Source organism: Ochotona princeps, chromosome 1, assembly GCF_030435755.1.
Source record: "Ochotona princeps isolate mOchPri1 chromosome 1, mOchPri1.hap1, whole genome shotgun sequence".
Taxonomy (NCBI): domain Eukaryota; kingdom Metazoa; phylum Chordata; class Mammalia; order Lagomorpha; family Ochotonidae; genus Ochotona; species Ochotona princeps.
The window spans coordinates 106,015,745-106,028,072 of record NC_080832.1 but is presented as its reverse complement, the minus strand read 5'-3'; the positions used below and the strand labels follow the sequence as shown (position 1 = coordinate 106,028,072).

General features: G+C 50.9%; 1 protein-coding gene across 12 annotated transcripts in view; it reads right to left on the bottom strand.

The window, feature by feature from the left end:
• Positions 1 to 12,328, bottom strand: part of TRERF1 (transcriptional regulating factor 1) — a 244,416-nt gene that overhangs the window by 18,119 nt on the left and 213,969 nt on the right. For 6 of the 12 annotated variants that reach the window (XM_058662943.1, XM_058662934.1, XM_058662938.1 and 3 more), the window contains 6 exons: positions 11,443 to 11,802; positions 7,933 to 8,314; positions 7,105 to 7,171; positions 4,944 to 5,083; positions 4,726 to 4,829; positions 3,385 to 3,460 (listed from right to left, as the gene is read on the bottom strand). In XM_058662943.1, the coding sequence (XP_058518926.1) occupies positions 3,385 to 3,460; positions 4,726 to 4,829; positions 4,944 to 5,083; positions 7,105 to 7,171; positions 7,933 to 8,314; positions 11,443 to 11,802 (1,129 nt within the window). The remainder of the gene's footprint in view (positions 1 to 3,384; positions 3,461 to 4,725; positions 4,830 to 4,943; positions 5,084 to 7,104; positions 7,172 to 7,932; positions 8,315 to 11,442; positions 11,803 to 12,328) is intronic. The other 6 variants (XM_058662967.1, XM_004590370.2, XM_058662985.1 and 3 more) reach the window with 4 other exon arrangements.

The window sequence follows — 12,328 nt, the reverse complement described above, 5'->3', positions numbered from 1 at the left end:
GTGAAAGAGGGCAAGTAGGGAGCATTTTTTTTTTTTAAAGGAAACTGCCACAGTTCCTCCGGGGTAAAAAAGGGAGGGAGGTTTTTCATCTAAATTCAGAGTTCTAAGTGGCCTGGCTAAGTTGCACATGAAGCAAGAGAGCAATGTTAACTCAGTTCCTGCCCTTGAGGGGCCCATAGTTCAGCTAGAGACGAGGGCTATGGATGCCTGGAAGGTGAAATCACAGCTGTGTGTCTTGCGGAGCATTCTCTGGAGTACCGAACAGTTTCCTCATGAAGCCGGGGCCAAGTCCAAGGCCAACACCAGACTTTCCTAGTAGAAAGGGTATGTCCTCCACATGCCTCAGCTCCAGAGGGCAGGACAAACTTTCAGGGGTGGGATCCCACGTAAAGTGCTGCTGAACCCTTTGCAGAGAAGCCAGGACTGGTTCTTATGCCCCTATTACACCCCTGGGCCCATTTGCAGAATAACCAAGTAAGGCCTCTGAATCACAGCCAGGCATTCTTCCCAGCCCAACTCCTCCACACCCAGTCCTTTCCCACCCAATGCAATGCTGAGAACCACAGCATATAACTGCTGAACACACAGGGGTGGAGGGCTGCTCTGGGAGGGACAGGGCTAGACGGGACAGCTGGGCTGAATGGAGTGCTGGAAGCCAAGGACGGGACTTCACTCTGAGCATCTTGTGTGGGGCTTGCCTGTCTTTGGCAAGCAACCCTCCAATGTGGGTGGATCACCTAAGCCCATGAGTCTCCTCATTGGTTATGTTTTCCCCTGGGCCCCATCACTGGCCACTTTTCCTTTCTCTTGCGGAATTGCTTAGGTTGGAGTGAGAGGGAATATGATGAGAAAAGCAAGGACAGGTTTTCACTGGCCCGTGGCTCTAATCTTTACCAAACTTGCAGTCCCCTTCCTCAGCCCAATCTTGCAGGCAGGATGGATGACACTGGCCACAACCACTGATCTGGGAGTTAAAGGGAACCAGAAGGTGGCCTCAGTGCCAAGGCCAAGGCAGAATGGGGCCACAGAGAGGGGATGTTCTGACACACAGAAAACACGTAAGCGATGAGGGTGGTTGACAAGTCCAGGAGAGAGGCATTAGCTGGGACAAATGATGGGGTGGACTCTGCTTTCCCTCCTGTGGCATGCACATGGGTCAGACTTCAGACACCAATGACCTATGCCCCCTTTTTGCTCATAGCTCCAGAAAATTCTATGGGGCCCAGCCTGCAATCGCATCCTGGAGAAGACACATGACTGTCAGACACAAGTGAGCCCCCTTCTTGAAGAACATAAGCCCTTCACCCCTCCTCTCTCACCTCCAGGGGTTGAAATGATTTCACAGAGCAGCTGTGGGTATATGACATAGGCAAAGGGATTAGCCAGGAACTTCCAATCCCCAGTGAACAATTCATTCTAGCAGCGCTTGGAGTCCTCTGGTTTCAAAGATCTTACAATGTGTTAGTTTTCTGTTGTGTGCGGGAGGGTGGCTCCTAGTCTAGTTTTCCAAAATTTTTTTTTAGGTCATGACACATGCTGGGGACAACTGTTGGGGAGTGAAGTCCCAGAGGAAGCTGCTCACAGCTGGAATGGACACATCCAGAATCTCTGGCTGTACCAGGATGGCCAATGACTGAGGGCAGCCACGTCTCAGAGCACAAGGTTGGAGAGCTCCTCTCCGCCAACCCACTGTCTCATCTATGCACGGTGCGGGGGAGCTTGCAACAGGTTCCACGAGGCTGGACAGCCTGTCAGGGTATTTAATGGGCATCAAATGATACTGGGAATTAAAAGACAGTTCCCATGGCAGATTACAGAAAACTCTCACATCTTTCTCTGCACACACAGGGCAGACACCAGGCAGGAAATGATGGAGACAATATGAAGAAATTCGCTCCAAGAGGGTTCCCCGCTAAATGATGCACTTGTTCGCACAAACATCCATGTTGTGCCTGCTTAATTGTGGCAGTTGTTGTGGGTTGCAAGTGACCCACGGGAAAATCACGTTTTCTTATAACTGAACAGAAACAGCTGTATTAGTAATATATGCCATCTTTATAGAGATAAACCCTTTCAAATCTTCCTTCTGCCTTGTTGGCTTAAAAAAAATTGCTACAGGCAGCCGGGAGCAGCAGAGGGTTTTGGGGGCCAAACAGCGTCCATAATCTCGCTGTTCCCAGTGGGGTCCTCAGCCCAGCAGCACCAACAGACAGCCGTTTCACCTCCTGATGAGAGGGAGGAAGGCTCACACAAGACAGAGCAAGAGAGCCACAGGAAGTGAAGCAAACTGTGTGTGGTATCTCACGGAGAATATGCCAGCACCTGTAACAGAGTGCTCACCTGAGGCCACACCTGGCTGTCTGAGCCAAGACCTGACAAAGACCAGGTCCCCAAGCACCAAATTTTGCACCTGCCTACTTAGTACCTATCGCCTGAGGTACCAAGAACGTCTCAAATGTTTACAAATCAAGAGGCACTGGAGGACTCTGCCCCCTCAGACATACAGAATCCAAGCAGGTGCACGGTGCAGAGGCCCTCAGAGGGGACAGTTTTGCCAGAGTCATTGGTAATGAGAATACTGACCCCAGCTCTGTGTCTCCTCTCTTTTGGCTCCCCAAGCTGTTTGCTTTTCTCTTGTTAATCAACACACTGACTCTTTCTCCCATCATTAGTGCAATCCATTTAGTAATATCCATTTAGTAGTTGCCTCCTTTTCAAGACTCCAAGCTACAAGGGGCAGGACTATGTCTGCGTCTGTCAGAGTCACTGCTGGTTTCACAGTGCTCTGTACAGTTCCTGGTATGAAGTTATGTGTTAAGCAATAGTTAAAGAAATAAGAAAAGCTACCAGCATATGGCAGGCATTGAGCTACACAGGCTATTTCCAATCTCCACAAAACCTTGGCAAGGATGGATGGAATATCACTGTACCCTATCAATAGCAAGGTTCTCAGTACACTCCCCACTTTACAGGTGAGCAAATCAAGGCTGCAGAAGGTCAAAGGACTTGACCAAGGGGATACTGTCAAAAACAGCTACTGATTCCAAAACCAAGGGATTGATGATGATTGGCGGTTTTGAGCTGTATCCCCTGAGATTCTTTTTTCTGATGCCCTCGTCTCACTGCTACATGGATCATCACTCAGGTCTTGCACACCCTCAAGGGAGGGGAGCTCACACAGACACATGTCTGACAGTGCCTAGTCATCAGACACAACTGCTGCCCAGCGGATGTGCCCCAGGAGGCCTTGAATTCACAAGTAACAATCAGGACAGAGCTAGGTGTTAAGTGTTACAAAAAAAAAAAAAAAAAAAGTGACACAGGCAAACATGCAAGCAGCCCACTTTCAGGAAAGAAGGCAGCCCAGGGCTCCTGGCAACCTACCGGCATAGTGGTAATTTGCTAAGGGATGGCATTTTAACCTGACTGGCTTCCGCAGCAGCAGCATTTCCAGGGCAGCCTGTAGAGGCAGGGGAGAAGAAAGACAGAAGTCAGTAACAGGCCTGTGTGTCCCAGGGAGACTGCTGCCCAGGGGAAAGGGTCCAGGAGGGAAGGCATTGAAAAAAAAAAAAAAAAAAACCAAACCAAAAACAAAAAAAACAGAGGCAGACCACCTGAACTGGGCTTTGTGTTCAGGGACCAAAGGAACTCATTCTCACATCCTCCCCCAGCCAGGCCTGAAGCCAGCTGGTCACATCACAGAACAACACAGCCTACTGTATCACTGAGCAGAGATGGTGGCTAGCTTCGAGGCTTAGTCCCTGGGGCAACGGCCCGAGGAAATGAGTGGGTGATCACATGTTGCATCACAAGCGAATATAAGCAGCCGTATTAGGCGCAGGTAGCGTGGACCAGCAGATGGCTTAGTGGCTTAAAGGGCCTCGAATCTTGCTGTTTCCAGTGGGCTCCTCAGCCCAGCAGCACCAGAAGTGTCTGGGCCTCTCCCAGACTTGCCGACTCAGAATCTGCATTTTACCAAGATTCCACAGATGATCTGCGTGCACATTAAAAGCTCAAAAAGCAATACCCTGAAACACTGATCTCCAAGGGTTGAGGACAGTTTTCCAAAATTCTCCAAACTACATGCAGGGTATTGTAGTACTAGGGCATTTATTGTCACAAGTTTATAAAATCAAAAAGCAGGAAGCTAGATGCATTTCTAGAAAGTGGAGACCGGGCCTCATGTGGAGGGTTCTAGGCCAGAAGTCCTGGTAGAACAGGCAGAATGTCAGATGGCACAAGGGCTCCAACAAAAGGGAGAAGAATGGGACCAGTTGGTACACAGCAAACACTGAATTTTGGTTAGGGGAAAAAAAGAGTTCTACCAACACTTCCATAAAAATTCATCAGCAGGATACACCAGGATACACCGGGCTGTTTGTTTTAGGCCAACTCTGGTTCAGTGAGGGATTCAGTCTCCATCACTGGAGACTCAGTTTTCTGATGTGAAATACAAGATGGATGAAGAAGAAATTCTAATTTTCTAGGACAAGTGTGTCCACAACGATGACTGAGTAACAGGTGTGCAAATAGAAGTCCGCCTAGTGACCTTTTCTTGCAGGCTCTTATGTCTTGGGCTACTCGCTAAGTTAAAGAACAGGGAGGCAAGCTGATGGATCACCATCACATGCCTTGGTTGTATGGTACACGGGACAACACAGAAACATGGGAAAAATACACAGCAGGATTCCAGGGGGAATGGCTTGCTTTTTCTTGGTTCCTTACCATCACATCACCTTTGGCCTCAAAGAGAGAGTGCAAAGCAAGTTCAGAATTGGTCCCTCCACCTGGCAATGCACTGGAACAGCACAAATTCAGAAGATTCTCCACTGTTGGAAACACAGAGATCACTGCATCAGAGTGAGCTCAGTTTCATGGAAAACACATTAATGCTGGAGTGAGAATTGAGCTTCTCCTATTCTGCTCTTCCCGCTGACCCATACCTCTTTGCTGAAGGTCATGGTTTTCCAACTCTGGCCAGGGCTTCCACACCAGTGTGGCTTTGTGTTTGTCCTGAGCCAGGGAAGAGACATCCTGGAGTTCTGGAATCTCTGCTTGGAATCTCAAGCCAATGTTGATGCGTCTTTAACAACAAGAAGGAAAATAACAGTGGGGTTGTCAGTTAATTACTGAGGTGAAAGTAACTTCCAGGGCCCTGCGGCACGGCCTAGCGGCTAAAGTCCTCACCCTGAATGCGCCAGGATCCCATGTGGGCGCTGGTTCTAGTCCCAGCAGCTCCACTTTCCATCCAGCTCCCTGCTTGTGGACTGGGAGGCAGTCGAGGATGACCCAAAGTCTTGGGACCCTGCACCCGTGTGAGAGACCCGGAGGGGGTTCCAGGTTCCCGGCTTCAGATCGGCACTGTACCGGCTGTTGCGCTCACTTGGGGAGTGAATCATCAGATGGAAGATCTTCCTGTTTGTCTCTCCTCCTCTCTATATATCTGACTTTGTAATAAAGTAAATAAATCTTCAAAAAAAAAAAAGAAAGAAAGTAACTTCCAAAAAAAACAAGGAAGATGTTTTAGGAAGGAACAAAGGGACATTTTGTCACAGTGTGATCCTGAGGTTCCAGGCATAGCCCTTTCACTGGGAAAATGGACAGCTTTATGGTTGAAGAAAGATGTTGGGAGGACTGAGCAGGATGTCTGCCTGGGCCTTCTTAGCTTCCTGTGTCTGGGAGTGGGAGAATGGCAAATTCCAAGAAACTAACTAGCTATTGAGAACATGGCTAGTGGTACCATTTACAAGAATAAAAAGAAGGACAAACATAATGTGATAATCTGCTTCTAAATCCCTTTTAGACCACTTTTGCCTGTTATCCCACCTGAGCCTCACGAATATCTACAATGTAATCCAGGTGCTCATATAATTATTTCCACTTCATCTAAGTCAACCATAGCCTAGAAAGACAAATTGTATCAAGATCCAATAATAAAATGGTGTCAGAATCAAATCTGCTGATTCCTGAGTCAATCCTTTTTTGTGTTCATCCATGAAAAGAATCACTTTTCCCTTCCATAAAACAGTTCTCTTATCCTTGGTTTCAGTTACTTGTGGTCAATCAGCGTGAAAATATTAAATGGAAAATTCTAGACAGTAACAAGTTATAAATTTAAAATTGCATTCTATTCTGAGCAGAATCATGAAATCTCACACAGCAGTCCAGCTATAGATGTGAACCATCTGGTTGTCAAGAGTATCCAATGCTATTATATATTGCCTGCCTGCTAGCAAGGCTTATGTTGGTTATCAGAAGGACTGCAGTATATAGGGGTCAGAATTACCTGAGGTTTCAGACATTCAGTAGGAGTTTTGGAATGTATCCTCCATGGAAAAGGGGGCACCACTGTACCTCCCACTGTGTATGCATGATTGAATTACTCAACAAGCCCTTTGGGAGACTGGAGATGAAAAGTAAGGACATCCAGCGAGGACCTCCGGGAGAGTTGTGTACCCTAAGAGAAACACCTAAAAGTCCGTAAGGTGGGCCCGGCGGCGTGGCCTAGCGGCTAAAGTTCTCGCCTTGAAAGCCCCGGGGTCCCATATGGACGCCGGTTCTGGTCCCGGCGGCTCCACTTCCCATCCAGCTCCCTACTTGTGGCCTGGGAAAGCAGTTGAGGACGGCCCAATGCATTGGGACCCTGCACCCGTGTGGGAGAGCCGGAAGAGGTTCCGGGTTCCTGGCTTCGGATCGGCGCGCATCGGCCCATTGCGGCTCACTTGGGGAGTGAATCATCGGACAGAGGATCTTCCTCTCTGTCTCTCCTCCTCTGAGTATATCTGGCTGTAATAAAATGAATAAATCTTTAAAAAAAAAAAGTCCGTAAGGACATGAAAGCACATGATTATACACACAGTAACCTGTGCAGCAGAGAGGGACTAGAACTTCAGGTTCTCCCAAAACAGCACCTGATGCTTTTACTGTGTGTTTAGTCTGGCACAAGTCTTCCACTGGCAACCAAAGCAAAAGCAAAGTACTCAATCGTATCATGATTCTACAGTTCCCACACTGTCTCTCTCAAGGGCCATCCTGCCCCCAGCTATACTTCTCAAAGCTCTGGATCCCTTTTCTGTTCTAGAGAACAATTGGGCTTTTCCTTACGGTTCAACATCCACGGTCTGTTCTCCAGGCCCTGGAGTGACTGTCACATTGTTGCCATCAATGCTGTCTGAAATACAAAAATGAGGGGTCAGGAGTCAGCAAGAAAGGGCTCAGAAGACAGTAAGGCACATGTTTGATTATCTAACCAGTCCCTCCCCAATCGATGTCATAGGGCCCCCCAACAATTTTCAGGGACTGGACAGTGAGTGGTGCTAAATGGCCTATGGTTGCTCATGCATTTCCTGGAGTGAGGGGAAGCCAGCCCTCCTCTCATTCACACTGATCTGCTAAGCTATATGGTTTCCATGCAACCCTTCTTGTTCTAGAAAGAGATACTGGCATAGGCATCTGCGCGCATGGTTTTTATTAAGCAGGCTACAACGCTAATGCTTGATCTGGCCTATAGTAACAAGTTCAATTTGTTCATCCACTTAGGACAGCTATCGGGTCTTAAGGATCATTCAGGAGTCTCCTCCTTCCCAAGATGCTGGAGTGACCCCTTGATCCTTTGTCTCCTCAGACTGTGACTTCTTTCAAAGTGAGGATATGCAGATCTTCCAAAGATTTGTGCAAAATACCTATCACGAGCAGTTACGTATGGCCCCCAAATCAACAGATCTTTGAATTCCATGTCTCCCATGAACATTTCAAAGGGCCCTTCCAAGGTTCATTCTAAGTATTTCTTAGCACATAGCTATGATCTACAAGGCACATGGCCCACAGAGCTAGATGGGGGTCATAAAAAAAGCAAAGGCTCTCAGCACAGACAGGTGCAACCCTGCCACCCCATTCCCACATCCTCTAAGAAAGCTTCCCTGACCCACTCACTGGAACGACACAGCAGCACCCGCGGCGTGGGCGTGAGGGGCGTGAGGGGCAGCTGCGGGTGGGCGCCGGTGCCGTGGCCGGAGATGAGGACGTTGCTGAAAAGCCCCGAGCCCTGGCGCACCGGGCTCAGCATGGGCGGCGGCGTGTAGGGGGGCAGCTCGTGTGTGGGATCGAGGAGCAGGTGGTCTCCGAGGATGCGCGGGGAGCGCAATTGGCTCTGGTACAAAGTGGCGCCTGAATAGGAGGCTGGGCTTGGGTTGTAAGAAGGTGGCGGCGGGATGAAGAGGGGCTCCGGCCGGTGCCGGAACTTTTTCTTCTCCTGCACCGTCTTGGGGGGCTCTTCCGGTTTCGGCGCTCCGGGTTGAAGCTTCCTGGGGATTTCCTGAAAGGGGAGGATGGGATTGGAACCCTTGGCTTCCTCCACAGCGGGGAGGTGGGTGGGTGGGTAACACATTATCTCCACAGGCTTGGGGAAGCTGGGAGGGCTTCCATAGCTTCCCTTCCACTCGGCCCCCTCCCGGCCCACCGGGTCCTATCCACTTCAGGCAAAGCGAGTTCTGACGAGATCCTCTGGAGGCAGCCGGGGAATGAGGGTGTGGGGGGTGTGGTGGCAGAACTAGCTGGTGGGCAAGAAGCAAGAACTGGGGCCAACCCCATTCCTGTCACTAACAACTCGTGCTGTGAGGAGGGAACTCAGGATTACTCAGGGAGCCGGACAGTGGACGTGGGGCCGGAGACCCCGGGGCACTGCTGAGCTCTTCAGGCCCCTCATTCCATGTGTTCTCTCTACGCAGTGGTCCAGGTCACTCTCTCCCTCCCCTCCCCTCACTGTTACTCCCAGCTCCTTTGTAGCAAGCCTAGGCCCTACTTCCTGTCAGCAATTCATTCAGCCGGCGGCAGCCCCGCCTCATGGATACATGGATACAACTAAGTAAACATATGTGTGGGAACAGGAAGCAGGCACGTAGAGGTCCCTACTCCCCGCCCCACCCCACGCTGGGCGTGGCTGGGGGTGCGGGGTACCTGTGGAGAGGGCCAGACCTGTCTGGGGTGCTTTTCCAGGCCCTGACAGCCAGTGGCCAGTCACAGCCAGGGTCCCTGTGCCCAGGGAAGCTCGTGAGGGAGAGGCAGCAGGGAGTGATGGGAAGGGCTGGTCAGGGTCACGTGACCAGCTGCCTCCAGCCCATGTGACCTGGTCTAGTCAGCCCCTCACTGCTCTGCCTTCAGTACTTCCTGCTTCTCCCAAAGCCTTCCAATCGGCCTCCAACAGGAGGAAGCATTAGGAGCTGGAGCAGCGCTGCTTCAGACGCTAGAGGTTCCTACCCCCTTCCTCAACAGGAGGCAAGCTCTCCTCAGGCAGCCTCAGGCCTGCCTGCCTCCTCTCCCCACCAGAGGGCTCCTGAGTGCCTGAGGCGGAGGTGGAAAGCAGGGGCTAAGGTAAAGAGCGATTGGATGGGGAGCCATCCTGAAAGCCGGCCAGAGAACCTTCTAGAAGCACCCAGAAGGTTCTTTAAGTAAAGGCTGCACTCTCACTGGAACCAAGGCTTGGGATCCCAGGGCCAAAATTCCCCCTGGGGGTTCGTCTTCCGCCATCTTGCTGAGCTGTGTTTGCAGCTCTAAATCCTTCAGGCCCGGCTCTAAAGAAGCCCCCTAGAGTATCACATGTGCACCTCACTTGAGAACGCCAGCTCCAGAGTCCCACCCCACCAAGCTAGTCGGACCCCCGAAGGGAGGGGGTTTTTGAATTTTTGGCTCCCAGTGAAGAGCAGGAATCACACAAGAGTCTAACCTCTTCAAGGTCAGGAGAAGAAAACTGGGGCTCTGAGATGGGGAGGGTCTCAGCGGCGCTCCATGCCGTGGGAACTAGAGGCAGAGCTGGGATTACAACCCCAAGGCTCCTTCTCAGACAGCTTATTTCCATGAGGTGCCAGGACCCTGCTCACCCTGACTCGGCCCCCCTGCAGGCCTCCACTTCAGCCAGTCCCCTCCTTGCCCGCTCCATTTCAGCCAGTTCCCTCCTTGCTGGCTCTTTCCCCCACCCTTCTTTCAAAACCCTGCTCAGAAACCCTTGAGCAAACTCACATCAAAGCCCTGGCCTCTTCCATTCCCTAATCAGCACCCTCTGGGGGCACACATTGCTCCTTCACATGCAATTGCATGGCGTGGTATCCCCCACAAACTCATCTGATGTTGAAACCATCCTTGGTCAAAATCAAACTGAATGCCCCTGGCCAGCTGTCATCCTCATCTTGGGAGTGTTTTTGTGCCTGGGAGCTGAGAGTCAAAGCTGCCACCCAACACCATGGTAAGCTATCCCAGGCCAGGAAAAGACCTGAATCCAGAAATATGAGGTACAGCTTCCATAGAAGCAGAAAAATGGGCATTGGAAGCATCAAGTTCAGGGCCCATTTACATTCCCATTCAGCCGTATGCAGTCCTCATTAACATCTAGAATGGGTGGGGTATGCTATCAGGACTATGACCCCTGTGTAACTAGGAGCACCTGATTGACAGTTCTCCGGGGCTGAAAAGAGTCTCTCCATTACATCATCAAAGTAGGGCCTTTCCTGGGCAAAGAGGGAGCCTGGATGTGTCATTTCCTGTCCACCTATTGCTGCCCAACCACGATGCAACCAGCCTATGAGAATCATCACCCTCACTAGTTTTCCATCAGTGTCCACTCCTGAGGCTCTGACATCACATCCAGAAGCATAAAGATTCTTTCTGGACTTTCCCAGTTCTCTTAACTGCCTGTTGTCATGCTATTCCAGCCCAGCTCTACCCCCATGCCTCCCGAGAACTCAGCAGCCCACAAGCTCAGAGGGGACTCAATCCACCAACTTTGTAGGGGAGGGGACAGGTCTGATAACGCCTGTAAGTCACAGGGATCACCCGGGGGAGGGAGGGAGGGAAAGCTGAGCCCTGGAGCCAAGTTCGGCTGCTTGGGTGAGTACTGAAAATTGGAGAGAGAACGTCACAGTGAGAGACAAATCTCTTTGCTTTCCTGGGATTGGGGATGGGTTGATGGTAGAACTACCCAGGATTAGATGCTCCTGGGTATTTAAGCAGGTGCATGTTGAGAATGTTAAGCAGCCTGATGAGGATGGTCATCAGCATGGATGCTGAGGCTACTGCCTGGAGGCCCTGCTGTCCCAGGGGTTAGCTGGGTGGTTGCTGGATTTGGGGGGGGGGGGAAAGGGCAGGGTCCTGGGCTGTAGCTCTGTATTATCTGGGACAAAAGGACTTCTGTATTTAATAGGTGGTCTGGTTGGGATGGTGACTGTCAGATAGGTGAGTCATCACCTCTGTACAGACTTGCAGCTGAGGACACTGTCAGGTCCTCTCTTTCCAGATGTAAGCTAGACCATTTGCCTGAAAGAGTGACAGGTATTTAATGGCTAAATGGAGCTCCCACTGCAGGCAGGCTGTGACTCTGGGAGAGCCGATCCCATCTTCAGGAAAGCAAAGGAATGTCCCAGCCTAGCAAGGTGGGGTGGAGCAGCAACTCACAGCAGGCGTGCGGGGGGCAGCCCCTGGGGGGGAGTGTGGGGGAGAGAGGGTCATCCTCACGAGCACGGGCATCTCATCGTCGGACACGGAGCTGGCCGGCAGGTCTCTGGCGGCGGCGGGGGCGGCAGCGACGCTGTTGGTGAACCCCTGAGAGCTGTGCTTGGGCGGGAGAAGCTTGACAGGGACAGACACGGGCATGACCATAGGTGTGAGGCTTTCGGCCTCGGGAGGAAGCTGCGGCGGTGCAGGTGCGGGCGGAGGCGGAGGCGGAGGTGGAGGAGGTGGCAGTGGCGGCTGGGGCGGCTGGGGCTGAGGAGGCGGAGGCTGTGGCGCTGGCGGCGGGGCCTTCTCTCCTTCCTCCTACACAGACAATAAAGGCTTTGATCCTGGACTGGCAGCAGCTCTCCCAAGGGAGGGATGCACTTTGCTTTTTCCTCGGCTTGAGAGATGCCAGCTGGCAGCAGACAGGGCCATGCACTCTAAACAATCTTGACCATGGATCATGTGTATATTAAAATATCAGCGTTTGGGAGTGACTGTCGCTGCTTTTCACGAAAAGGACATGGATTTGTAATTGACACAAAAAATTTTTTTTGTAGACCCCTCAGTTGATGCATCTGTCAAGTGGAAGTAGGCATTGCACCTTGGGTTTTATTTAGGTTAGGAAACCACATTGAAAACGTGGAAACATGTTACTTTAAAAAAAGACAAAGGGGTTGATGAGATGGAGTGATCTGAGTAGAAGAAAATGATCCGAGCAGGAGAAAATCTTTGGTGAATAGAGTGAATCCCAAAGCTTTCAGTTACGATAAAGAATGTTCTCTGAATTCTCCTCAAATTCTGCAACTCATGAGTAGCTTGCTACCTGGATAACACAGACGGTAGT